The sequence below is a fragment of the Hipposideros armiger genome, unplaced genomic scaffold (genome assembly GCF_001890085.2).
Source record: "Hipposideros armiger isolate ML-2016 unplaced genomic scaffold, ASM189008v1 scaffold_164, whole genome shotgun sequence".
Lineage (NCBI taxonomy): Eukaryota > Metazoa > Chordata > Mammalia > Chiroptera > Hipposideridae > Hipposideros > Hipposideros armiger.
In genome coordinates, this window is record NW_017731514.1 from 2,312,358 (window position 1) to 2,338,259 (window position 25,902).

Here is a 25,902-nt window from a genome sequence, read left to right on the forward strand (position 1 = left end):
TCCTCACGATGCTGAATTTTGTCTACAAATAATCCCATTGTAATGAACTTTACTCCTGCCAGAACGTGCACACCAGCCCGTGAATCTGTCACAAAGTCAGATAATGTGACATCTCATGTTGCATTATCTCTGTTAATTAGAACCTCTCTTAATACCAAACTGTGATGCTCTGCACTCCCTGCCACATCGTGTCTGTCGGTACCTGTTATCAGGTGACACCTTTGTCACTTTGGAGATGGGTAGCTAGGAGCCGCAGTGACGCCTCAGATGGAGCCCAGCAGTTTCTAATGCAGTTTCCCCTCGTTGGGACCAACGGCCATAACTTTGAGCAGACACTGAGCTGTATTTATTTAGAAATCAACTGAAAAAATCCAATCGCCAGGCTCTGAACGGTGCGTGCTGGACATCCCAGTTGGTTCAGTTTATTTTAAGATGGGCCCCCCGTTTGTGAGACGTGCGTGTGGACCATTTCAGAAGTGGCTGTTGACCGGGAAGTGGCCTGTGCATGATGGCCAGCTAGCCAGGCCTGGGGGCTATACTCCCGCCTGGTATCCCCACCTGCAGCTCCGGCAGGCAGCCTATGGGTGGTGGCGGCCCTGGGGCCGTGCTGGGGGCTGTCCCTTGCTGCTCTGGGCCCAAGCCCAGGACAGGCCACTTGCTCCGTGGTTCTCTGGGCTGAGGTGCCTCATCAGTCAGTGACAGGTCGACCCGCCTGAAAAATGTGTCCCTCACACTTGCCAGCCAACAGGCAGCCTTGGCCCTGAGCTGGAGGGGCCTGGCATTCAGACTCAGCTCTGGGGTTGGACCAGCTCTGTCACTTGTTAGCCTGTGGCCTTGATGAAATCACCTTGTCCTCATTATCCCCATCTCCAAAGCCAGAGGCTCAGTTCTCAGTCGTCATGCGAGCGGCCGGGTGTCCTCTGCAGGCGCCATGCTCTGTGTGCACACTTCCTCATCCTTGAAGCAGCTCTGCCAATGGGTGAGCTTGTCCCCACATCTGTGCTTCAAAGAGATTGGCCTGGCCAGGGTCACACAGCTGACCCTGACCCTGAGGCAGTCCAGCTCCATACTCGGGCTCCCCACCCCTGGCCCAACTCCCTGGACAAACGTCCCGGGAAGTCCCTCACCCGGGAAGTCGGATGCGGCACCATGGCTCTGCAAGATGAAATGGGCCAAATGAGATTTGTACCAAATGCCTGTTTCTAGGGGCTTGATTTTTCCTTTGTTGCGCATGTTAAGTTGTGAGGATTTCTTTGAAAAGTTGGATTTTTTTGGTGGTATTTTCCTAGGAAGGGAGGGGAGGGAGTGACTTTGCTGATATCTTAGTTTATTAAGACTAGAGTTTTCAATGGAACAGAATAGAGAGCCCAGAAATAAACCCACACCTATATGGTCAGTTAGCCTATGAGAAAGGAGGCAAGACTACACACTGGGGTAAAGACAGTCTATTCAATAAGTGGTGTTGGGAGAACTGGACAGACACAGGCAAAAAAATGAAACTGAGCCACCTTCTTACACCATATACAAGAATAAAGTCAAAATGGGTTAAAGACTTAAGTGTTAGACCCGAAACCATAAACTCCTAGAAGAAATATAGGCAGTAAGCTCTCTGACATCGCCCTTAGGAATATTTTTTCTGATCTATCTCCTTGGGCAAGGGAAACAGAAGAAAAAAAGAAACAGATGGGACTACATCAAACGGAAAAGGTTTTTGCACAGCAAAGGAAACAAAAAGACAACCTACCAATTGGGAGAAGACATTCACCAATGATAACACCTGATAAAGGGTTAATACCGAAATATATAAAGAAGTCATACAACTCAACACCAAGAAAACCCAAACAACCTGATTAAAACAATGGGCAGAGGACCTGAACAGACATTTCTCCCAAGAGGACATACAGATGGCCAACAGACATATGAAAAGATGCTCAACGTCACTAATTATCAGAGAAATGCACATTAAAACCACAATGAGATTCCACCTCACTCCTGTCAGGATGGCTGTTGTCAATAAGTCAGCAAACAAATGCTGGCGAGGATGTGGAGAAAAGGGAACCCTTGTGCACTGTTGGTGGGACTGCAGATTGGTGCAGCCATTATGGAAATCAGTATGGTGGCTCCTCTAAAATTAAAAATAGAACTACCTTATGACCCAGCAGTTCCACTCCTGGGTATTTATCCCACGAAATCCAAAACACTAATTTGAAAAGATATCTGCACCCCTGTGTTCACTGCAGCGTTATTCACAATAGCCTGTCGATAGACAACTGGGTAAAGAAGAGGAGGTACATATATACACGGGAATATTACTCAGCCACAGAAAAGAATGAAATCTTACCATTTGCAGGAACGTGGTTGGACTTAGAGGATATTATGCTAAGTGAAATAAGTCAGACAGAGGAAGTCAAATACCATATGATCTCACTTATATGTGGGATCTAAAGAACAAAATAAGCGAACAAAGAAAACAAACAAACTCATAGATACAGATAACATTTTGGTGGTTGCCAGACGGGAGGGGGTTTGGGGGACTGGGTGACAAAGGTGAAGGGATTAAGAAGTACAAATTGGTTATTACTGAATCGTCACAGGGATGTAAAGTACAGCATAGGGAATATAGGCAATGATATGGTAATAACTATGTGTAGTGCCAGGTGGGTACTAGACTTACCAGAGATCACTACATAAATTATATAAATGTCTAACCACTATGTTGTATACCTGAAACTAATATAAAATAATTTTGAATGTCAACTGTAATTGAAAAAAAATGTTAATGTAAAAAAAAAAGTCTACACTTTTAAGTGTCAGATCCCACTAGTTCTCAAATATCACTCAGCTGGGTGATACTCAGTGACTGTGGCTGAAATCCCAGCTCTGGTAAATGCTTACCTGGCACATAACATGTTCCGATTTCTGTGCACCAGTTTCATCAGCAGTGGTGCCAATTGAGCATAAGCAGCATAAGCCTCCTGTGTGCCAGGCCCTCTGCTGGGCACAGTAGGCTAGGCGTGTGGGGGGCTGTCCGCCCAAGTCTGCCCCCACTGTGGCCCACAGACCTCATGCTGGGGCTGGCTGCCCATGGAAGTCGCCAGCCTCCGGGTTCCCAGTGGGAAGAGTAGAGCCAGGGAGCCTACCTTCAGGCCCACCCCAGAAGTTTGTTAACTTTCCCACCTGCCCATCCGCCCACCCACTCACCTGCCCACCCATCCCTCCGCCTATCTGCCCATCCGCCGGCCCCCTCCCTGGCCCACTAGCCCGTCTGCCCGCCCACAACTCCGCACTCACTTGCACACGTGCGCTCCTGCTCGCCAGCCCTGTGAGGCTCCAGAGGCCCGTCAGGCCTCGTCTGTCGGAGCCCTTGCCCGGAAGGACCTGAGTCAGGCGGTCAAGGTCATGGTAGAACCTGACACAGGCCCTGAGGGTGATGCCCCTGGAGACGCTTTAAGGAACCCCGGACTCCCCAGAAGGAGGCCCTGCTCTGTCTCCGGATGGGCGCCTTGTAGGTGGATCAGGGCCCGGTGGCACCTCTGTCCCTGCCCAGCCCTGTCCCAGCTGGCCAGCTTGAGCCTGGCCATGTCCCCTGTGTCATCCAGGGAGAATCTCCTCTTTAGAAACCTGCTTGAATTTATGAAGACCTGAAAGACTTCTGCCCCTAGAAGTCATCTGTGTCAGGCTGTACATTCATGTTTTGGGTTTTCTGAATCTGCATGTTTTATTTTAGCCTGTGGCATTGACCCTTTCACATGCCTGAAAACAAAAGGAAAGTGCCCCAACAGCAGACAGTTTACAGGGTGTTACTGGACTCGGAGGGAACTCCGCCTGCGTGCGGCTGGTTAATTAGTGTTGAACGGCTTCGAGGAATAAGCTTGCTTTTTAAATCTCCCCGTCGCTGCGGCCGCCTTCCACCTTCGGTGGCAGGATGTGTCTGCAGTGCCCACCATGTGGCGAGCAAGGGTTGCAGTGTCAGAGCTGGTCCATGGGGTAGCACAGGCCCGTCCTGGCCACGCTGCCTTCAGAGTCCCCTCTGTACCCCGTGCACTGATGGGCGCTCGTGGACCTGCATCTGCAGCGCGGGTCCCGCCGAGTGGCTAAGGCCAAATGGCCCCCCAAGAGGAGCCTGTGCAGGTGCTGGTGGCAGACCAGAGTGGGGGCGGGGGTGCCTGTGGCATCCTGGGGACTGGGGCTCCACAGCTCACGGGGTTGCATGTGTCTGCCTCGTGCACTCGGTGTCCTGTGCCACACCCTTTTCCTGGTATAGCCCGATGCCCCTGGATGGGCAGTGTCATGGCACCGTGTGCTTGGAGAGACGGGAGCCCTAAAACCCCCAGGTTAGGGGTGTTAGACAGCATCCCTGCCTTTGGATCCGTAGAAACAGAGCCTGAGCCCCGTCGTGAGCTGGGTCTTCTGTTCTGTGTGCCCCTCGTAGCTGGCACAGCGCTGTGCCAGTGCTGCCCGAGGTCTCAGTGGGGTTGCACATTTTCGCTGAGCTGTAAGGGCACCTTTGTGTCCCCACACTCCTCTCCAGAGTGTGTGTTCATCCCAGTAGGTTCATGGCCAGCGGCTCTGCTCCGGTGGGGACAGGGCCCCCTTCTGACACCGGGGTGAGGTGGCTTCGACTCCATCTCCAGAACCCACTGCCCCACATTCCGGGCAGCATGGGTGCCTCAGGAAGCGATGTCAGCTGGGAGGGGCCCCCAGGAAGGTGAGCCACAGGTGCTGAAACCTCACGCCACCTCATGCCCTCCTCCCTGGGTCCCGTGGGTGGTGAACAGACCTGTCCTGCAGCCCCAGCACCTTGTCCCACTCAGCTGGCCCTGGGCACACACGCTTGGGCTCACACTCGAGCACTTGAGGTGTACAGGTGTCACTGTCACCTGGTCATCACGGGGCTGGGGTGCAGGCCTGTGCAGGTCCTGGCCCAGACACCACTCTAGTGGCTGAGATCCGGGGTCCTGGAGCCCGGTGCCACTGAGCCCCAGCGGTGCAGACAGTGACTGGAACCAGAACCGCCGTGGGAGGGTGGCAGATGCTGGGCAGCGCCAGCGTGCCAGCGTGGGGTTGGTGGATCTTCCCTGTGGGTCTCTGCTTCTCTTATGCCCATTTACAGCCATTTACAGCCAGGCTGGAGAGGCACCAAGTGAGGGGGCTCTGGACTGAGGGGCAGAGCTGGTGGTCAGCGCAGGGGGCCTGGCCCCAGAGCCCCACCTGCATCGCAGCTAAGGGGGGCTCCCTCTGCTGAGGGCTCTGTCACCTGTGATGCCCCAGATGACTGCCGGGGGCTACGCAAGGTGCGCCAGGGAGGTGGGGAGGGCAGCCGCTCTGTGGAAGGAGGGCCTCCTGAGGGGACTCCCTCAGCCCCAGGCTCAGCTGGCACTTTTCGCCTCCTGCTCTGGCCTGCTCCTCGCAGGGGTTGTGACAGTCAGAAACGCGTCCGTCCGCGTGTTTGCAGATGCCCTTTGCAGAGTTCACGCCCGAGCGAGAACGCCGAGCAAGAACTGTTGGTTTAGGGTCGCCCGTGGGAAAGGCAGCGTGATCTTTCCAGTCCGTCCGTAAAGCACGATGTTACGAAAGCATTGTCCTGTGAAGAGGCAGTGGGAGAACGTGCAGCTACGATTTAGGGAAAGGGCTCCAAGAGGTGTGTTAGACACTTAATAAAAATGTTATGTTTCTGGAAGCTTTGATTTTAAAGTGACCCTACATCAGTGGTTTTCACTCAGGTATCAAGTGTCCAGGAGGCATCTAGAAACATGTCGCCCCCCCCCTTTCCTCCCCCAGTTGTATAACCTTCAGGGCCTCAGCCCGGGCCCACGTCAGCCTGTTTGACATTCACCCGAGGGGTCACCTGTGAAGCAAAGGCTGACCGGAAGGAGAGAGAACTTTCTAGTGGAGGCGCTGGGAGCCCTAGCTCGGGAACCCAGCACTCCTGTCCTCAGCTGCCTGGACCCCACAAAGCCCTTCTCTCAGCCCGTGGGGTGCAGTTGTGAAAAGGAGGGATTCACGTTCCGTCTCTCCAGCTCAGATTCCCGGCGGCCAAGTTGAAGCCTTTTGTTACAGTTGCCAGAGAGAATTGACGAAGAGTCAAAGTGACATGAGGACAAATGCATAAGCTCCATTCGCAGAGGCAGGAGGGGCCCGGCCCAGCCAGGGATGCCGCCTTCAGCGTCTCCCCAGCAGCCAGGCATCCTGGTCTCCGGCCCGGGCCGCTGACACCTGTGCCTTTCTGTGGTCGCTCAGGGAACCAGTTCAGGTGACGCGTCGACATGGCTGCAGGAGTGCGAGGCCGTGGGGTAGAACAGGCAGCGAGGCCTTTCTTCCTGATGCCTGGTCCTCGGCCCAGACCCTGGGTGGGGAGGGGTCTTCCCGCCGACCTTGTTCCCCGACGCGTCCTCTACCCGCCTGAGAGACTTTGACGGGCTCCCCACCGCACCCGCCCAGCCGACGCTGCAGCCGCAGCTCCCTCCTTCTGGGACCTGGCAGCCCGGGAGCCCTCTGCTCGTGGGGAGGCCAGATTCAAAGGCAGAAAACGAAACCTGGTCTGAACTGGCGAGATCCCAGATGTCTCAGCAGACGAACGGACACTGTGCTGAGATGCCTGTCATCCTCGGGCAGGGGGACTCCTGGGGAGAGACCCCCTGAAGATGCGCTCACTGCGATGACAGACTGCAGAAAACCTGCCGGGAAGCGAGGCGACTGCACACGGGACCTTCACACCTCCGACAAGGAGCCATGGCACAACCGGAAAAGTTTGAGAACAAATACATGTGAGAAGGAGAAACCATGTGGCCTGAGAAAAGAACAGTTGGGCTAAAAACCCTGGAAAGTGTGTGAGCTGGCTCGGTGCTGGCGGGGCCTCTCCGGGGCCCGAGAACACACTCCCACTGGGAGCAGCTGCCGCCAGATGGGCAGGTCCCACATGAAGGGCCGTGTCCCCTTGGAAGGGCTGCCAGGAACCAGCGGAATGGGGACAGGGCCGGGTAAGGGCTGGAGGGCTCGCCTGTCGCTGGCCAGCCGATCGGTGTCCGGTCACACACAGGATGGGGTCCCGAGGCACGGAGGGGATGCCGCACTGGGGAGCATGGGAGGGCTGGTGGTATAGAGGTGTCCAGTGAGTGTCTGCTGTGCTCAGTGACACACCAGTGACCTGATGGGGACAGACTCACTAGATCTTACAATGTGAAACTCAGAAAGCCCGGGAGCCTGTGGAGGTGGCTTCGTGGCCTGGACCTCACTGCACCTGCTTGGTGGCATCGCATGCCGTCACTGCATGTTTCCCTCAAATGGTTTTCAAAAAGTTTAAGACTAGGAACTTAATTAGATTTTTAACAAAATGCCACAGGCTACTTAGCCCTGCAGTGGCTGCACTGTCAACGCTTCAGAAGGAAAGGATATGCCTGGCTAGTCAGCAGGACTTTCTGGAGATGGGCAGAGCTGGGGACAGACCTTGGGTCAGGCCGCTCTGCCACCCAGGTGGGACGCTTCCCGGTGGCCGGTTTGTTGGTGGCTCATTCGTTCAGCAGATAGCTGGGCAGGGGTGCCGACCAGCCCTGCCCGCCCCAGAGGCACAGAGTCAGGGAGCAAAGGCAGACCTGCCATGGGCATCTCAGGAGCTCCCAGCAGACCAGGGTTCAGGCAAGGAGGAAGGTTCCGGAAGGGGTGATGCTGGAGCTAAGGCAGCTAAGAAGGTCTGTGTGGCCGAGGGCACTTGGGCTTGTAGACATTCGTTCTTTCAAAGACTTGCTGAGCCTTCTGGGAAGGCTCCCTGACAGTATATCTTCTTGTTGTGGACCCCGGGCGCTCACAGTCTCCAGCTCAATGGACATCTCGGGCGCTCGGGCCCAGCGCCATCTGCAGCCACTTTCTGAATCTCCACTAAAGAACGGAGATGAACCAACCTCAGATGAACCCCTTCAGGAGTGGCACCCCATCTCCTGGGCTACACGCAGCAGACACCCCACATTTGTATTTGCACCGCCTGCCTCATGCTCAGAAGTCGTGAGGGCTGCGTCTGCGCAGCAGCAGAGAGCAGTGGCGCCCGCCCGCTGGGCTCAGAGCTGCACCCACAGCACCGCCCACCACGCCCAGTGGGCCCAGCCTGCCCCGACCCTGTGCTCCACTTAAACGCCATGTTGTCCTGAGAACTATGTGCCTGGGGCTGGCTGACTGAGGGCAGCTGAGCGGGGGCCCTTTAATGGAGCCTGTGCCTCCTGGCTCTGTCACTGGCTTCAGCATGGCAGCAGACTAGCCATTTGCAGTCTCTGCCCTCTGTCTCTTCTGCAGAATGGGTGTAAGACGTGTCTCTAAGTCTGGTAGGTCAAGTGAGAAGGTGGGGACTCCGAGCAGGTCCTCTGAAAACACTCGAGACCAGCGTCGGCAGAGTCCACATCTCAGCAGCACCACCCTCGTCTGGAACAGACAGAGCAGGACACGAACGGGACCAGAGCGACGCTGTGTGGCTGGGCCCCTCTGGGTGAGCTGCGCTCCTGTTGCTCTGCACGGCCCGGGCCACCCTGGCCTCGGACTGAGGGTGACGGAGCAGTCGGGGCCTGGCTTCCACCCAGCCCGCACCTCAGCTCTGGGAGTTCAGTTTTTCAGAATCTCGGAAGTCAGCAAACATCTCAGCGAGCTATTAGATATCAGCAAACCGACTGGAAGGTGCAGATGGAGACGCAAAGACCCAGCGCCGTGAGCTCAGTGCTGGGGAAGAACAGAACTGGGGGCCGACACCACCAGCCTCGAGACGTATAGACAGCGGTGTCATCAGGTCAGCGCGGTTTTGGGGGAGGAACAGACGAGTAGATCAGTGGAACAGAACAGACAGCCCGGGTACAGACCCACGTAAATACAGTGAACTGATCTAGGACAGCGGAGCAGAGGCCACATCATGGAGCAAAGACAGTCTTTCCAACAGATGGATGGTGCTGGGACAACGGGACGTCCACGTGCAAAGAAATGAACCCAGACGCAGAGCTCACACCCATCACAGAAACTAACTCAAAGCGGATCGCAGACCTACATGTAAAACCAAAACCTAAAACCCCTAGAAAATAACACAGGAGAAAACATAGATGACCTTGAATATGGGGACCTTTTAGACACAACACCAGAGACACGACCTATGAAAGAAATAACTAATAAGCTGGCTTTCACCAAAATTAAAACGTCTGCTCTGTGAAAGGCGATGATGTTAAGAGAATGAGAAGACAAGACGGGGAGAAAATCTTTGCAAAACACATCTGAGGAAGGACTGATGTCCATAACGTACAAAGAGCTCTTAAAACTCAACAAGAAAAACAGCCCAATTAAAAAATGGACAAAAGACCTGAACAGACATCTCTGCGAGGATATTCATATGACAAATAAGCACATGAAATGATGCTACACTTCTCACGTCATCGTATGTCATCCACTTCATATATCTCTTCAATGCAAATTAAAGAGATCGCACTCCGCACCTACTAGAATGCCCAAAACCCAAAGCACTGACCACCCCAGATGCCAGTGACAATGTGGGCAGCAGGAACTGTCACTCACTGCTGGTGGGGACGCAGATGGTGCAGCCACGTTAGAAGACAGTTGGTAGTTTTTACAAAACTAAATGTACTCTTAGCATATATGCTTTTTTTTTTCTTTTTTAAGATTTTGGGAAATTGGGGGAGGGAACAGCGTTGGGGAATCGGGGAAGGGGAACAGACAAGTTGCTGTCGTCTTGTTCTTCAGTCTAGTTGTGGAGGACAATGCTTCACTGGCCCATGTTGGTATTATCATTGCGCTCTTCCCAGCTGAGGCAGTTGCTCGCCAGCCATTGGACGGCCGCTCATGGCGGCTCACAGCGGCTGTTGACCAGCCCCACTGCAGCCTACGCCGTCGCCACAACAGTCGGCAGCCCAGCTCCAGGTTGAGCTGTTCACCATCTTAGCTGTAGAGGGCGCAGTGTCACTGGCCCTCATGTGGGATCCGAACCGGGGCCCTGCTCGGCCAGCCCAACATACATGCTTCTTGGTGTTCACCCAAGGGAGTTGAAACTTATGTCCACATAAAAACGGACACCCCCCCACCCGCCATGGTNCTTAGCTGTAGAGGGCGCAGTGTCACTGGCCCTCATGTGGGATCCGAACCGGGGCCCTGCTGCTCAGAGCTGGCGTTCCAAGCCAACTCCTAACCAACGCGCCACTCGGCCAGCCCAACATACATGCTTCTTGGTGTTCACCCAAGGGAGTTGAAACTTACGTCCACATAAAAACGGACACCCCCCCCCACCCGCCATGGTTACACAGCATGGAGGTGTCCTGGGGTCACAGGGCTGGCCTGCAGAGTCCCTACCATGGGTCAGTGCACTTCCCACCCCTCTGGGGGCCTGTGAGTGGCATGCGGTCAGGTGCAGGACGCATTTCATTCACACAGACTTCTCCCCACGAGCCCCGCCCTGAGCACCTGGAACCTCCGCGTGCCGTCACTCTGGCCCGCGGTTAAACGCCTCGTGACGATTCTGTGTGGCACTTGGCGCTCTCTGGTGCTCCTGTCATTCTGTACTCTCCCCACGTCTCGCCAGCGCAGCACAGGTCAGCGGCCCAGTCAGTGGCCGCAGAAGCCACCATTGCAGAGCTCAGCCTCTGCGCGTCTCCTCCCCCCTCCCAGGCAGCCGGAAAATCAATGTGAGAACAGAGTGAGCAGCTCGGGAAATGTGACGTTTTTCCAATGTGCGTTACAAGGAAAACCATTGTGCTGCAGAGTGTGAGTCAGCCCTGGGCATGAACATCGCCAGCACTGATGTGGCCTTTGGGAGGGAGGTCGTGGCGCGGGGCGTCCTGGTGGGAAAACCTGTGCCTCCGGGTGTCCGGCCGAGAGCCCTCCTCGTGGGGCTGGGTGCCTGTGGGACCGTTGTCCCTTGTGGCCTTACTCTAGAAGGCCCCGCCCCCACCTGCCCTCAGGTTGCTCAGGACCCAAACTCGCACATCAAAGCCACCGCGTGGACCCTTCCCAGCGGATACTGCGAACCGCAGCCACTTGCAGAATGAAAGAGCGCGTCTGACTGGCTGTCCCCACTCCCTGGCCCCATCCCAGGGCAAGGTCCCTGTACAGTGCGGGCATGACAGCGCACGGGGTTCCAGGCACAGGCTCGTCAGTCTCGTGGTGTGGGTGCAAATCCTGCTGCTCTGTTCGGCAGGCTGTGTGGCCCTGGGCAAGCGGCTTGACCTCTCTGAGCTGAGCTTTCCCCCATGTAGCATGGCAGAGAGCGTGATACCCACAGGTGGGGCGGGGTTGGCTTCCAGGGCTAGCGTGCTTGGTGCTTGCAGTCTGGAAGGAACACTCAGTGGCACTGCTGGCCTCCAGCCTGTCACTTGTTCCCCAGGGGTGGTGGGCAGCAGGCAGTTACATGTTAGGGTTCCTTCTGGCTCCCACCACTGCTTGGGGGATGGCTGAGCAGTAGGTGGGGCCCCAAGGGTCCCCATCAGGCTGGCCCAGGAAACCTCTCAGGCAGTCCCACCTTGAGGGACACCAGTGTCCCCTGCCCCAGGCGGGCCCCGTGACTGTCTGTGGGTGGCATTTTCCTGTTTGTTTTATTGTGGACTGGCGATTGTGGAGGGTGTCTTGTCACACCCAGATTCTGTTAGCTTCCATGGGCCCTGCTAAAATCCAGTAGCTCCTCAGCTATGAATGTTAAAGATGAACTATTTCCTTACGGTCTTTCTCTGGATGGAACATAAGCTCTTGGAGGCAGGACTTTGACCTGATGCTCAGGCCAGGTGGTGGGAAGAGGGACGTTCTCTGAGGTGTCGCTTCAGGTCTGAAGGGTGAAGTGAGGCCTGCACAGCCTGCTGACCGCCCTGGGCCGGGCAGAGGAGGACTGTAGTGTTGTTATGAAGTCCGGAGTGGCGGGGGCGGGGACCTGTCACGCGGCCAAGCCGCAGAGCCGCAGCTGGCCTGCTGGGTGCTGTCCCCACACAGGACGCGTTGGTGGCTTTTAGAGAGCAGGGGAAAGCGGGATGCTCTCTTTCCCAAGAGGCAGCTGGCGTTCCTGTGGGTGATGGGTTGCCGGGCGGAGGTGGGAAACCAGCAGTGGGGGAGGAGGGTGGCAGGGGCTGGGCTGGGCTCGCTGGCGAGGCCCGGCGCTGGTTTGGGCACAGTGGGAGGTGGCATGGACAGGACAGGATGGGCTGCACAAAGGAGAGGGATGGGGCAGGCGTGCGTGGCTGTGTGGGTGCTCCTGTGGTGTTTCCAGCTGCGCACAGGTGGGCAGTGGTCATGCACCAAGGTGGGGGGCAGGGCGAGAGCGGTGGGGGCAGCGTTTAGTGTGAGAGGCCTTCAGACGTCAGCGTGGAGGCCGGAGGTGTGGTGGCGGCCATGGGACAGGCAGGGCTTCAGGGAGAGCTTCTGTGGGGGGTGGGGACACAAGGCGGGCACAACCCTGGCTCCAGAGGACATCCCCTGGGGAGGGGCTGCAGTGGCCGAGAGGGCCTGGGCGCTCAGCGCTGAGAGGCTGGCAGAGGGAAGGGTCGCCGGGAAACTGGAAAAGTGGGGGGGGGATTGGAGGTGAGCTTCAGTTGGGGGTGGGGGGGTGGTGAGGGGGCTTCAGGAGCGGGGGAGGGTCAACAGGAGGACTGGCACTGGGGACCCATTGGATGTGGTGGCAGGAACAGATGTGGGGAGCAGGGCACCCCCACCCGCCGGCCAACACTGGCTGTCTGCCCCAGAGCCCAGGAGACCTGCGGGCTGCCCCATCCCTGTGCCCACCCACAGCTGTGGGCACTGCTGCGGGCTTGTGGGCAGCACCCTGGAACTGGGGGGCTGGTTCTAACTGCAGCCCCGTTAGACACAGGGAGCGAGGACTGCTCCTGGGTCACAGGTTCCAGCGTCCAGGCCGCCGGGACCACAGCCGCCGCCACCACTGCCCCCCTTTCCGCGCCTCTTCGCGGCACCCCTGCTGGTTTCTCCGAGGCGAGGAGCAGGAGCACCCCCAGGTCTCCACTCTGTCCCCACGGTGCCTCACTCAGGTCCTGCGGAAGGACCGTCTCTGCACCTTGTCGATAAACGAGTGGGACCAGCCTCCCTCCCATAAGTGGGCGTCCCCCCCGCCCAGCCCTTGTCCTGAGAAGGGACAGTCTGCAGTGTCCCATCTGTGACCCGCCGCCCTGCCCCACGTTCCACAAAGCAGGGAGGTCTTTACAGGACCGAGCCGACTAATTGCCACCAGGATTAAAGCGTTCTCTGTGCTGGTGACCGCCCCTCACCCGTGGCCACAGAGACAGACAGAAGGGCCATCAGGACGGGGCGCCCACACCACGCTCCTGTTTTCAGTACCCAGAGGTGTCTGTCTCCTTCGCACTCCTCTTTTGGAAAGAAATATGGAATTAGTTACAAGGACAGTGTTCCTCCCCGAGCCATCAGCTCCTTAGAAGATCGCTCCATTGTGGTGTCACCTTCCGTTTTCCGCGTTCCCGAGGGCTGGCCAGCCCAGCAGCCGGCCGTCTGTCCCAGCCGGCTGTCACCGTCCTTCTATTTTTAGCCCTGGTTTGGTGCAGAACCTGACGAGATTTTCAAACTAATAACTGGATTGTCAAAGAAGTCAGCTGTCAGGATGGTCAGAGAGAGGAGGCGGGGGAGGCGGAGAATGGCCCTAGGACGCCCAGCCCAGCGCTGGCCACCGGGGGCCACCAGCCCCTCACCCTCCTGGAGGGCGTTAGGGCCACAGGGCCATGGTCCTTAGGACGTCACGGCATAGCCGCCACACTTGAAGAGCAGGAGGTCTCAGCTCCTGTGCGCAGGGTCATGTTGCACAGGTGGGGACGCGGGCGTGGACCTGGCGGTCAGACCCCCGAGTGAGCGACGCCGGGAGGGAGCGGTGGGCGGCCTGCCCTGCCCTGTGTGTGTGGTTCCCTTCACGCCTGCCGTGTGCTGGGCTGTGTTGTGGCTCGTTTGATCTACTGGCTCAAAGGGCATCGAGTATGAGAGAAAGGTTAGAAGTAAGATAAATAGGATGAACTTTTCATAGGCAATTTCCTTACTGGGGCCTGCGGGCCCCTCCCGCACGGCTGTGGCTAGCGCCCAGACACCGCGGAGAGGCACAGAGAAGTGTCCGTCAGGCGCGTCCCCAGCTGTGGGTCCTCTCCCGGGTCCCCCTCTCCTTCCGTTTGTGTGGACAGGGCCGTGGCTTCCCAGTGTCCCTGCCCCAGGAGCCTCCCACTGGCTCATCCTCTGGTCAGCTCAGTGGGGAAGGCCGCCTGCAGGGGCCGAGCTGGGACCAGGGCTGAGCACTGCAACCCCGGGGCCCCCAGACTCTGGGGGTGGGTCCCCAGCCCAGCTGTGTTTGCTGGCTTCTGTCGTGGCCGCCACTGGAACCCGAGCGCGATCGGCTGTGTGACCCAGACTCTCCCCAGCCTGTCGATGTGCATGCAACACAGATGCCTCGGGGAGCCCAGGGTGAAGGTTTGTCCGGGGACAAGGCCTTGCTTGTGGAAAGACAGGCCACCCTCATCTGTGTCTGGATCCGAACGGGGCCTCCTTGTCGGAAAGACGGAAAGGGGAGAGGCGGGGAGGGGGCGGCGGCTGCAGCCCGTGGGTGGGGAGGCCCCAGCTGGCTTCTCCCCACCAGACGTCACAGCTGGCCCTGCCTCCTGGGCAGCAGTTCGTGGCTGTGGGACGGAGGTGGGGTTGGGAAGCTGAGAGTGGCATCCAGGCAGCACTGCTGGGAGGTGCCAGCCCCAGTCCCCCTCCTGCCAGCACAAGGCCTCAGCTAAGCCTGCTGGGACCGCCTGGGAGGACCCCCACACGGCTCCAGTCCCCTGCCTTTCCCCCAAGCAGACCCCACACACCGCACACACGTATCGTGCTGCAGACACACATGTCGCACACCCAGGCTGAAGCGGGCCAGCCCCATGGCGCCGTTTGCATAGCTTCTCTCCCTTCTGTCGGCCCAGATGCGGTCCCTCCACTCACACACTCAGTGCTTGAAATCCACTGTGCAGGAGAGAAAGGGCTGCGAGCGCCCGGTGAGCAGGAGGCATGCCGCCTGAATGCACACGCAGGCCCTGGGGCAGATTGCGTGGGCAGGTGGGAGGCGGAGCGTGAGCACGTGGCAGGGTCTTGATTTCCAGTTGACTCTGTCCCCAGTCAGAGCCTCCTGAAGGCTGCACCTGCTTGTCACTTACTGGGACCTAATTCCCGGCCACTAGGTCCTGGGGAGGGGGTCCTTGGCTGGCAGCACGTCCCTCGAACCTCGGACAGAGCCCCTGCTCTGCTGTCCTTTCAGGAGTCACGCAGCCGGGCTGCACAGGCGCGCCGTGGAGAAGGGGACACTCGTTCAGGTGTTGCCTGGGCTGCAGCCCATGAGCTGAAGCCCATGAGCTGATGTCCTTGGCAGCCCTGAGCCACTGTTTTTAAGAATCAAAATGTAGGAATTTTTGGTGGAGTTTTACTTTAGACGTCTGAAATCTGAGTTCTTTAATCATTTACATCTTGACGGTCTCCCTTTCTAATTCTTCCATGACCCCACTGGCCAAGCCACTGGGACTGGGAACGTGAAGGGAAGGCGGGTCCACAGGAAAACAGGGCTGTGGCCCTGAGCGGAGCTACGAGACTCCAGGCGGCAAAACCCCAGCTGCCCACGCTCCTCCCAAGGACCCCAAGGCTGTGGGGCCGACACAGACGGCCCCAGGGGCAGCTGGCTCCTCTGCATTCGAGAACGGACCGCGGGGCCTCCGCTGCTCTCTGAGCCATTTCTAAGTCAGTGCCCGTTCATGTGGTCTTTCTCTGAACCTTTAAAAGTCACGCTTAGGAAACAAACAAAAGGCCCCAGGTTTCAATATTGGTGATGGGCTGGGGCGTGTAAAGGTGGTAGCGTTGGTAAGTTTTACTAACCTCTCACTGAGTCTTAAAAGATGGATTGAAATTACCCAGAGCAAAGAAGGAGGGGTGGGCACAGGAGCCTGTGAGGCCCCGTCCTGCCCCGTGCACAGACGCGCACTGCTGGACACGGAGGCTGTGACCGAAGGATGTGGCCGGCCGCACAGCATCAGGACCACAGTCATAGGTCACTCACAGCCACGTCCTCTCCGGGAGGATGGCCTCATGCTCTTGAGTGGTGACACTCCAAGGTCCTTGTCTGTGGCCGCCATTGCCAGCCAGGGATCAGGACTGGGCCGGCTCCCGTGTGCCCCCTCCCAGGGTGAAGTCTGCCCTGGGGACCTCAGATGGGGCGCAGCCAGGCGGGAGGTGAGTGCAGAAACGAGGGAGCCATGGCCGGGGAGCAGCAGCCGGTACACCCAGCTTCCACGCCCACCATGCTGTCACCCCGTCACCCCCAGGCCTGGGGCGCCCTGGAGCCCGGCCTGGAGCACCTGCACCGTTAGCATCGCCTCCCCTTCCCCCCTCAGCCCCCAACGCCTCGTGCCGTCAGCCCTGCCAGCAGGCGCCTCAAACCCTTCTCAGTATAATTTAACCTCGGCCTCTTTTTTATCTTCCATTTTACACATGTACTTACCAATAACGGGTATTTTAGGTTGAATATGGATTCAAATCCCAGCAGATCCTGCAGAGGCAGGAATACGAATGACCTGTCTGTCCACCACCTTCAGGGGCCGTGGGTGTGGGCGGGACCAGGACCCTCGACCTGTGGAGTGCTTCTCCTCTGGACTCGCTTGGGGGGCAGGGGGCGGATGAGCTGCCTACGGTGCGGAGGGTGGAGGCCGGAGTCAGGTGGGGGGCGGCAGAGCAGGCCCAGACCAGCCCTTCTCCACAGGTTCCGGCCACGCCTGGCACGGCGGTGGTGGCTGCGAGCCCTGTGTGCCAGGCATCGTGTCAAGCCCATGGTACCAGCCCCTCGGTCCTCCCGCAGCCCTCTAGGGAGATGCCCGTGTCGCCTCCGAGGAGGGGTCTGCAGTGCACCCAGGGCCCCACAGGGGGCAATAGGATGACGTGGTGACGGCGGTGACACACCAGGGCCCCTCTGGAGCGCTTCTGAACGGCTCTAAGTCACCGACCCTCCCAACCTGGAGGCTGCTCCTGTCACTGTCCCCGCCTCGCAGACAGGGGCCCGACCTCCAGGGTTCCCGGCGACTAGCCGCCTGCACTCTGACCTCAGCCAGCGCCCCGGGGTCGGGCACGCCTGCCATGCAGGTGCTGAGCCAGCCAGGGCCTCGGCCTCCTCACCTGAAAGACTGAGGAGCTGGCAGCCGTGCCCCAGGCCGTCCCCCGGGAGCCCCCAGACCCTGAGTGTCCCTGTGGCCTCCCCAGGTGGTGGGCAGCAGAACCTTCCTGCCCAGCCGGCCGGAGCACTTAGGCTTCCTAGCCAAGCTGCACAAATTGAGCATCGGAGGACGGCGGGAAAGTGAATTAAGCCAATTAGGCCTGCTACCTGCCTTGCGTCCGCGTCCTGACTGCTGCTGCTTTCTCAGGTCAGGGGAGAAAATGAGAGCCGGCAAATGGGCCCTTTAGCCCCGTCATGACTAATTTATTTGCCTCTGCGCGTTGGCAATTTGCAAACTCCCCTGACGGGAGCAGTTTTGAAGCCGACCTCTGTGTCTGGGCCTTGATGGGGAGCGGGCCTTGCCGTTCACGGCCTCCCACTGCCCAGGGGGCCCGCGAAGGGGCCCTGGTCCTGCTGCCCCAGGCGGCCCCCAGGTCAGGCCGTGTGGAGGCAGGAATCTCTGTGTTACTCAGAGCCGTGCTGTCCAGTGGTGTAAGCCTGCCGCGTGGGAAATGCGCAATCTTCTGCTGGCCTCGTCGTGATGGGAAAAGAAGAAAAAGGTGAAATTAATATTTTACTTAATCTAGTATGTCCAAAATACTGTCTTTCAACCGTGAGCAATATGAAAATTAAGAAACATTTTACAACCTTGTTCAGACTGAGTACTCGAGTGTCCTCTACACGGACACACGTGTGCACGGAGCCCCCGAGTGGACAGCAGACAGGAAGGCCCACGCGCAGGAGGAAATACTGCCTCAGCTTCGTGTGTGTCTGTCACCTGATCCCACCTCCCCACACATCGCCCCGCAGGCGAGCCCTGTTCCTGCCACGGGGGGCCCGGCTCCGCCCGTCCTCGGGACGTGGTCACCAAGTGAAAGAGCGAGCGAGCGAAGACCAGGAAACAGGATCTGCCCCCTGGGCTGGCTCCTCTCCGCGTCTGTCCCGCGGGGCTGACTCGGCATTCTGGCGCATGAGCCTGGCGACACCACAGCGTGTCGTCCAGGTCGCTTCAATCCTCAGCAGACAGACCTGCTTCCTGTTTGAGGGGGCGCGGGGGGCAGTGCTGAAGCTTCAGTGAGAGAGAGGCGTGGCGTGTTCCGAGAGCCGGGCTCAGGGCCCCTGGGCCAGGCGGGCCGCCTCCATCCCTCTGAGCGGCCGGGGTCAGTCGTGAGGTGCAGGAAAGGCCACCGGGTGGTGGCCCTGTGACAGGAACTCATGCCCTGACGGCGCTCCTGCGGGGACAGGATGGTGGGTGGCCTTTCTGTGTTCTGCACCGAGCAGCTCGTGGTCCCATCAGTTCTTTGGGAGTATTTTAAGGTAAATACAGTTCGTTTTATATCCGACTTAGGATTTGAAGATCCAGTCCAGAGACGTTAAAAAGTAGTGTCCCCTCGGGCTTCGTGGCAGCCTCTCAGAACGACCCGGGCTGGAGTCCTAGCCACAGCCCGTGCGTGGGTCGACGCGGTGTTGCAGTCATCGCTCGGACATTTGCCCCGCACGTGCCGCGTGCCAGGCCCCTCGGCAGGAGAATAAAATAAGATGTTGCTCTGCCTCTGGGCGTGCTGTCAGTGAGAACACAATGTCTTGTTAAACTTGTTTGCTCAACTGTCATTTCCCACGGATGACAATTTATTCAGCTAAAATGCTGCTGCTACGATTATTTTTGCCACCACTAACAGTGATTGCAGTAATGACAACTGTGGCAGGTGACACTTACCTTGTGCTTTTTCTGTTCTGGCACTTTATATATATGAGCTACCCAGTGAGGGAGGGACGTCACCGTCCCCATCTACAGGTGAGGAAACAGGTGCAGGGAGTTCTGAGGCTTGCGTAGCTAATCGTTGTTCACGGATGTCCCTGCGAAGGTTGTGGGGTCACGATGACAGGAGGGCCAGGGCTCAGACCAGCACCTCTGACGCCTGAGCTGGGGTCTCTGCCCCACCTTACCACTGCCCGTGCTCACCTGGTCTCTGTAAGGTGCCGACAGAACTCTGGGGCCCAGGCAGGAGACCCCTGCCCACTTTCCTGGAGCCCAAGGACCAAGGATGCCAGCGTGTCACTATTTCGTCCTTTGTGGAGTGGCGTGCACTCATAGAGATCATCTGCCTTTGCCGATGGCAGTGCAGTTTGCCCGACTCTCTGGAAAAATGAAGCCCTTTGGCAAGAAGTACCCAAAACCATCATGTTATTTGCTCTTTGACATTAGATGGCTCACGTTTTGGAACCTACCCAGAGACAGAAATGAGCAGCAGGAAGGTGTCTACCTACAGGATGCCCAGCAGCCCTGTTTGTGGCCGGAAACCGCTGGGGACAGCCAGGCTGCTGACCTTTGCTCTGCGTCCCCCGTCGCCTGCACCGAGGCCGGGCGAGCCCGAGCTCCACTGGTGCCGGGTGGTGCTGGCGAGGCCTCCACCAGGAGCCACCTGGTAAAAAGGAAGCCCAGCTGCGACCCACACGCTCATGATGTGTACTGACGTCCACAGTGCCCAGGGTGCAGTCACAGCTGCCCAGGTCCCACCCCAAGGTTCTGGGCTGGCTGCTCTGCGGCGTGGCCGGGGTGCCCGCTGAATCCCAGAGCTCCCTGGGTGAGCCTGGCGTGTGGTCAGGGCTGAGAACCGCAGACCTCCAGGCCGTGTAGGCAGGGACAGTGCCATCGCCCACGTCCTTCGCTGTCCACTGCGGACAGTCCGTGTCGCGTGGGGGAAATGCATGCAGTGTAGGCCAACTGCGGGAGGGAGGCTGCGGGGGCCGAGGTGCGCGCCTGCTGTGGCTTCGTGTCGGTGTGCTGGCGTCTCGTGGACAAGGGGAGGACGAGAATGACAATACCTGACTCATCTTTGATTTCTTAACGACGTCAGTGTTATAAGCGAGCCTTCCTTTAATTGTCACATCCGCTAATGTGGCCGCAGCATTGTGTATGGAAAAGTTAAGACCGAAAACTGAACTGCCCTCTACAGTTTGCTGGACTGGCTGTCGGTGGGCCCCCGTCCCAGCCCCTCCCTCCCGGGAGAGCGGGTCCCCTGTGATGTGACCCAGTGACAGCCTCATGAGCGATGGTCCTTTACCAGAATGATGTGGATAATGCAAAACAGCTCAGGGCTGAGAAATGTGCCGTGATTCCCAGATCGGCAACATTGCTGCCCAGTGCGTAAATAAGACAGGCCTTTTTCCAAAAGAAATCTGTATTTAAGGATGTGTTTGGCTGTGTTCTTTGCCTCCCGTAAAGGTCACCCAGATAGATTTTTCCTTCTTTAGCATTGCAGGCCGCGAAGCACTGGGCATTTCTATTCTCCCTCCATCCGGTGAACCTGGGGGACTAAATTAGATTCTGAAATTGAGTGTGCAGCCGAGTCGGTGAGTTCCCGTAATGGGAGGGTATTGCTTCTCACCTTGCAAGTAGCGAGGTCATGATAATATGAAGCGAAGTGGATTAAAAATAAAACCAAAGGTATTTATTTACGACCTGCTCCGAATTGGATTGGCACCCGTGTAAGTTGCATCTAATGGTGAAAGACAGCAGATTGATGTTGATATGTCCCTGGGGACACTCTGCCAGTTAAATTTGCTCTGTGAATTCAATTTAAAGGCCCCCAGAAAGTATGTAAAATGCAAAAGGAAATGGGCTTGAGGAAAGGGGAAGCAGCAATGGTGAGACACCGCCGGCGAGCCCGGCGTGCGGCGTGTGATTCGGGAGCGGGGCCAGGGCTCCAGGCCGGACGCAGGCCGCTTCGCTGCTCCAGGTGTGCACACCCCAGGCAGGAGCTGGGAGCCCCCCACAGAGGAGGAAGCCGAGGCCCCGAGCGGGCCCACTGTGGGCCAGGCCCGGCATCTGTGTCCTGTGTGCCCACAGCAGCTGGACTGTGCGGATGGCTCAGCAGTCCCCGTCTGCAGATAAAGGGAGCTGGGGCTCAGAGAGGGGGGCCCGGGCCAGGATGTGAGCACGGAGCGCCGTTTCCCCCACCGTGGCCCCCTGTGCTGGGCTTGCAGGAACAAGAAGCTCGGTGGACAGAGGCCGGAGCTGCTGCAGGCGGGACTGGGTCCCTGAGCCGCGGGGCTGCGCCTTTTCCAGCCAGTGTGTGGGGCAGCCTGAATCTGATGCCCTCTGTCACGTGTCCCCTGCTGGGAGCTGGGAAGCAGCACCAACAACCTCAGAACCCCAGCCATGCTCCCACCTTCCCAGATTTAGCTGTTTCCAGAAGAGGCTGAAGACCTAGTCAGGCCCAGAGCCGTAGGCCCCGCTCCCTCTCCGCCTCCGAGAACCCTGCCCAGGAAGCTGCCCTGGCCACACAGCACTCTGCGCCTCACCCCCCCCACTCCTGCCAAGCCCCCCTCGGTGCCTGTGCTCCCTTGAAACCTACCCCATCGTTGGGGCCACCGGCCACTTTGGACACGGGACGCAGTCTGTCAGGAGGGCTGGTCTGCGGGCGTGACGGTCAGTGTGTGGGGCTGAGTGGGCCCCTGCCTTTCGTTCCATCGCCCGCCTCAGTGGCAGTTTAGTGGGTCACCGTCCCTTGTTCTGGCTTCTAAACCGGGAGCTCCCGAGACAGCAGTGTCCTGTGGCCTCAGCGCCAGCCCTCCGAGCTGGGACACGGGCCACTGCAGGGCGGCGGGGCTGGGGCGGCCGAGGGGCTCCCGTGCGGTCTCCCCTGGAGACACCGAGAACCGAGTGAGTGACAGTAACGAGGGCAGCCCGTGCCCACCTGCCCCGCGTGTGCCTGTCTGGCCTGTGCTTCTGTGCGCCTGCCCAGTGTCCCTGCTGCAGTGTCATCAGATGCACAGACATCTGTGCCTGGAGACGCCCTGCGGTGGCACCTTCCGGGCCTGTAGAGCCTCCGGTGAGTGGGTGGGCCTGAGGCTCCTGGGCGGCCAGGACCCTGCGGTGCTGGGGAGTCGGTTGAATGCAGTCACAGCCGTGAAGGGCTGGGGCGGCACAGCCCCCAGCCCCGCAGCAGTACGTCTCCTAAGCCTGGGCCTCCTCCTGGCTGCGGCCGGGGGCCTGTCGGGCGGAGTGGGGAGGAGGCGCCCGGCTGGGCTGCTGTGAGGGGGGGGCCGGGAAAGCAAGCCGCCCCGCCCAGCCCGTCCCCCCAGCTGGCCTGCGCCTGCGGCCCCGCAGCCCGCCGCTGTCACCTCCTCTGACCTGGCCTGTCTCTCTCCTCCAGGAGCTGCTGCTCTTCCTGCAGAACCTGCCCACGGCCCACTGGGGGGACGGGGACATCAGCCTGCTGCTGGCCGAGGCCTACCGCCTGAAATTTGCCTTTGCCGACGCCCCCAATCACTACAAGAAGTGAGTGTGGGGCCCTCGCAGGCAGCAGGCCACCGCCCCGGGGCAGGCCTGCGGCCAAGGAGAGTCTTGCTGGACAGCCCGTCCTCCAGGAAGCGTGCAGGACAGTGCCAGGCGCGGCACAGGGCCTGGCGAAGGTGGGGCTGCATCTGTTTTCTGAGATACCAAAGAAAGCCATGGAGTCCCGGCTGCTTGGGGGCCAGCGAGGGACAGGTCCTCCCCCGTCCTGGAGTGTCCTTGCCAAATGACCACCTCCTGCAGCGCCCAGCCGGCGGCCGCCTGGGAGGCAGACCCTCCTGGAGAGGCCTGCTGGTGGGGCCGGGGCACGGAGGTGGTAGCCATCTGTACCTACTTTGAAATGCAAAAGTTCTATTCTGTTGAGTGAAAGAGAATAAAATAAAGACAAAGTAGCCAGGAGACGCACTAGCCCAGGGATCTGCTCCCACAGGCTTCGCACAGCAGCGGCACTTCCGTAACCATTTGGCACTTTAACTTCGCTTTGCACTTTCTTGCGTTAAGCGGGGCTGGAAGCGACCGGCTCCTCCGTGCGCTGGGCCGGGCGGCTGGGGCGCTGGGAGCAGCGAGGCCTCCAGCCGCCCCCTTTCCCCCTCGAGCCTCGTAAAGGAGAAACCAGGCCTGCTGGCCCGCCTCAGGTAACCCACGGGCAGGAGGTGAGAAGGAGCCCAGGCTCAGGCCGCAGGGCTGCCGCTCAGACGGATGGACAGACGGGGTTCAGCCTCTGCAGTGGCAGCCGTGGGCCAGCTGTGCTCCCCCCAGTGTCAGGGCTGGGACACTGAGCTGCTGAGGCTCACATGGCCCTGCCCCCCTTCCAGGTCCACAGTGTGTTGGGAGACTCGATGGCTTCCTGCTGTTTTTTGGGGCACTGGGGCAGCGAGCCCAAGTGCAGAAGGCCCCAGACGGGCCCTGTCTGGGGCTCTGCTGGGACCAGCCTTCACACACGCTCCCACCAGCGCAGAGAAGCACCTGTCACGGGCGTGTGGCCCGTGCTGACATGACCACCAGTGGGGCCCAGGACAGCCTTCGTCCTCAGTATCCCCTTCTGCTCGCAGACTCCCTGTTTACCACGCGTCTTCCCCTCCACGTGCTGGTCCTGGAGGAGCCTCGCCACCGGCCTGTCTGCACAGCTCAGGCGCGAGGACGCTGCTGGGATGTCGCAAAGCAGAGGATAGGGACACACGTGTGATGTGTGTGCCATTTTTATTCAAAAGATCCTGAGGTCATTACACATGGCATGGAAATCAGCACAAAATACTGTGCAAATGTCACATGCTCCCAAGTCAGCAGAGGGACCTGCTTGCCTCAGACCAGATGGAGGGCGCACCTCTACCCTGGGGCCAGGGTTCCCGGAAGGGCCGCCGAGGCAGGAGCCCCCATGCTCAGCCGAGATCCACCGTGATCTGCCCGTTGCCACAGTCCCGATCCCTGCGTGGCCAGAATGTTGGGGACACGCAGGCCCTGCCCCGTGAGGCGGTTTGTTTTCAGAGGAAGGAAGGATCTACGGAGTTAAGTGAGATTCTGCGTATATTTTCCTGTGGATGTAAACCTGACACTGACTGCGCGGTGTCACGAGTGTCCTCGGAGTGTGAGCAGATGGGTGTGGAATGATTGCAGGGCGTTCTGTCTGGGGCGCCGTGTGCCCAACGGGGAATAAAGATGCAGTGGACCCCGCCCCAGCCCGCCTCGGCCCTTGATTCAAGGACTCTCCTAACGGGACGAGGTGCCCTGTCCCAGGTGGCCTCCGTCCTGGCTCCCTGGTCTGAGGCCAGGTGACAGCCCAGAGCTGGGGACACTGGCCCTGCCCTGCAGCAGCTGCTGGGCAGTCAGAGTCCTGGGCCTTCCCGTACAGGCCAGTAGCGCCTGGTGCTGGCCCAGCACCCACGGTCTTGCCCAAGCCCCGGAGGACCTGGAGGGGAGATGGAGGTGCGAGGTCGGGGAGGACGCAGGCCCGGGCTGAGCCTCACCCAGACTCGGCACAGACCCAGGCGGGCCCTCGCTCGGCCCTCTGCCAGGCCCGGGACGGGAAGGGCCTCCCCCTCTGGCCACACGCTGTCAAGAGCCTGCTTGGGGCAGGCACCGGGGCCCCTCCTCTGTGCTCCTAGGACCCAGGACGTGCCCAGCCCCGCCTCCCCCAGCCCTGGGCATCCGGCCCCCCACCTCAGCCCTCCCCAGTCACCCCGTCCTCCTGGTGTCATTGACACAAGTCCCTAACAACCCCTGGTTCTCACGGCTGCTTTCGCAGTGCCCCACGGCCCCCAGGGCACCCCATGTCTGCACTTCCCTTCACATTGGGGACCCCCCAGGGCAGCCCTTTGCTCTCACCTACTAGAGCGGCCAAACCCCAGAGCCCCAACCATCCCAGATGCTGAGAGGACGTGGGCAGCAGGAACTGTCACTGCTGGTGGGGACGCAGATGGTGCAGCCACGTTGGCAGACAGTTTGGTGGTTTTTATGAAACTAAACACACTTTCCGCACACTCCAGCAGTTGCGCTCCTTGGTATTCACCCAAGGGAGCTGAAAACTCATATTCACACAAACACCTACAGACGAGTGTTTTTTCATAATTGCTGAAACTTGAAGGCAACTAATGTGCCCTTCAGTAGATGGATAAATAAACGGGTCCAGCCAGACGATGGGATATAACTCAGCGCTGAAAAGAGATGAGCTAACAGCCATGAAAAGTCAGGGAGGGACCTTAAGTGCACGTCACTAAGTGAAAGAAGCCATCTGACTGGCCGCACACTGTGTGGTTCCAGCTCTAGACATTCTGGAAAAGGGAGAGCTGTGGGGACGGTACAAGGATCAGGGGCTGTCAAGGTTGGGGAGGGATGAACAGGGGAGCACAGAGGCTCCTTAGGGTGGCGAAAATACTCAGTGTGACACTGTCACGGTGGATACGTGTCATTATACGTTTGTCTAAACCCATAGAGTGTCCGACACCAAGTGAGCCCTGATGTGAAGTGTGGGCTTTGGGTGACAATGACGTGCCGTGTAGGCTCATCAGCTGTAACAAATGTCCCACCTGCATGGGGCGGTGGGGGGATGGGATGGGAAACCTCTGTACCTTCCGCTCCATTTTGCTCTGACTCTAAAACTTCTCTACAAAACATAGTCTATTAATTTTTTTAAATTGTAAGTGCATCCTATGAGCAGCTTTGTACCTATGAATTTGAAAACCTGGATAAAATGGACAATTTTCTAGAAAAAAATACAAATGACCAAATTTGACTCAAGAAGGGACTAAAAACTGAGTAGATTGAGCACCACTAACTCCGTGGACCAGGTGGCACAGACGTCGCTTTCTGAAGGCAGCGTGCACGTTTTACCAAACCCCAGGGGCAGAACTTAGAGGCAAATCACGCACACGGTGGGGGCTGCTGGCACAGCCGGGGGTGGCACACTGAGCAGTGTTCC

The 25,902-nt window shown here is 58.7% G+C and overlaps 1 protein-coding gene across 2 annotated transcripts in view; it reads left to right on the top strand.

Moving 5' to 3' along the window:
- Nucleotides 1–24,160, top strand: part of TBC1D22A (TBC1 domain family member 22A) — a 285,991-nt gene extending 261,831 nt beyond the window's left edge. For both annotated transcript variants that reach the window (XM_019651702.1, XM_019651703.1), the window contains one exon: nt 22,348–24,160. In XM_019651702.1, the coding sequence (XP_019507247.1) occupies nt 22,348–22,476 (129 nt within the window). In that variant the 3' untranslated portion in view covers nt 22,477–24,160. The remainder of the gene's footprint in view (nt 1–22,347) is intronic.
- The last annotated feature ends 1,742 nt before the right edge of the window (nt 24,161–25,902 follow it).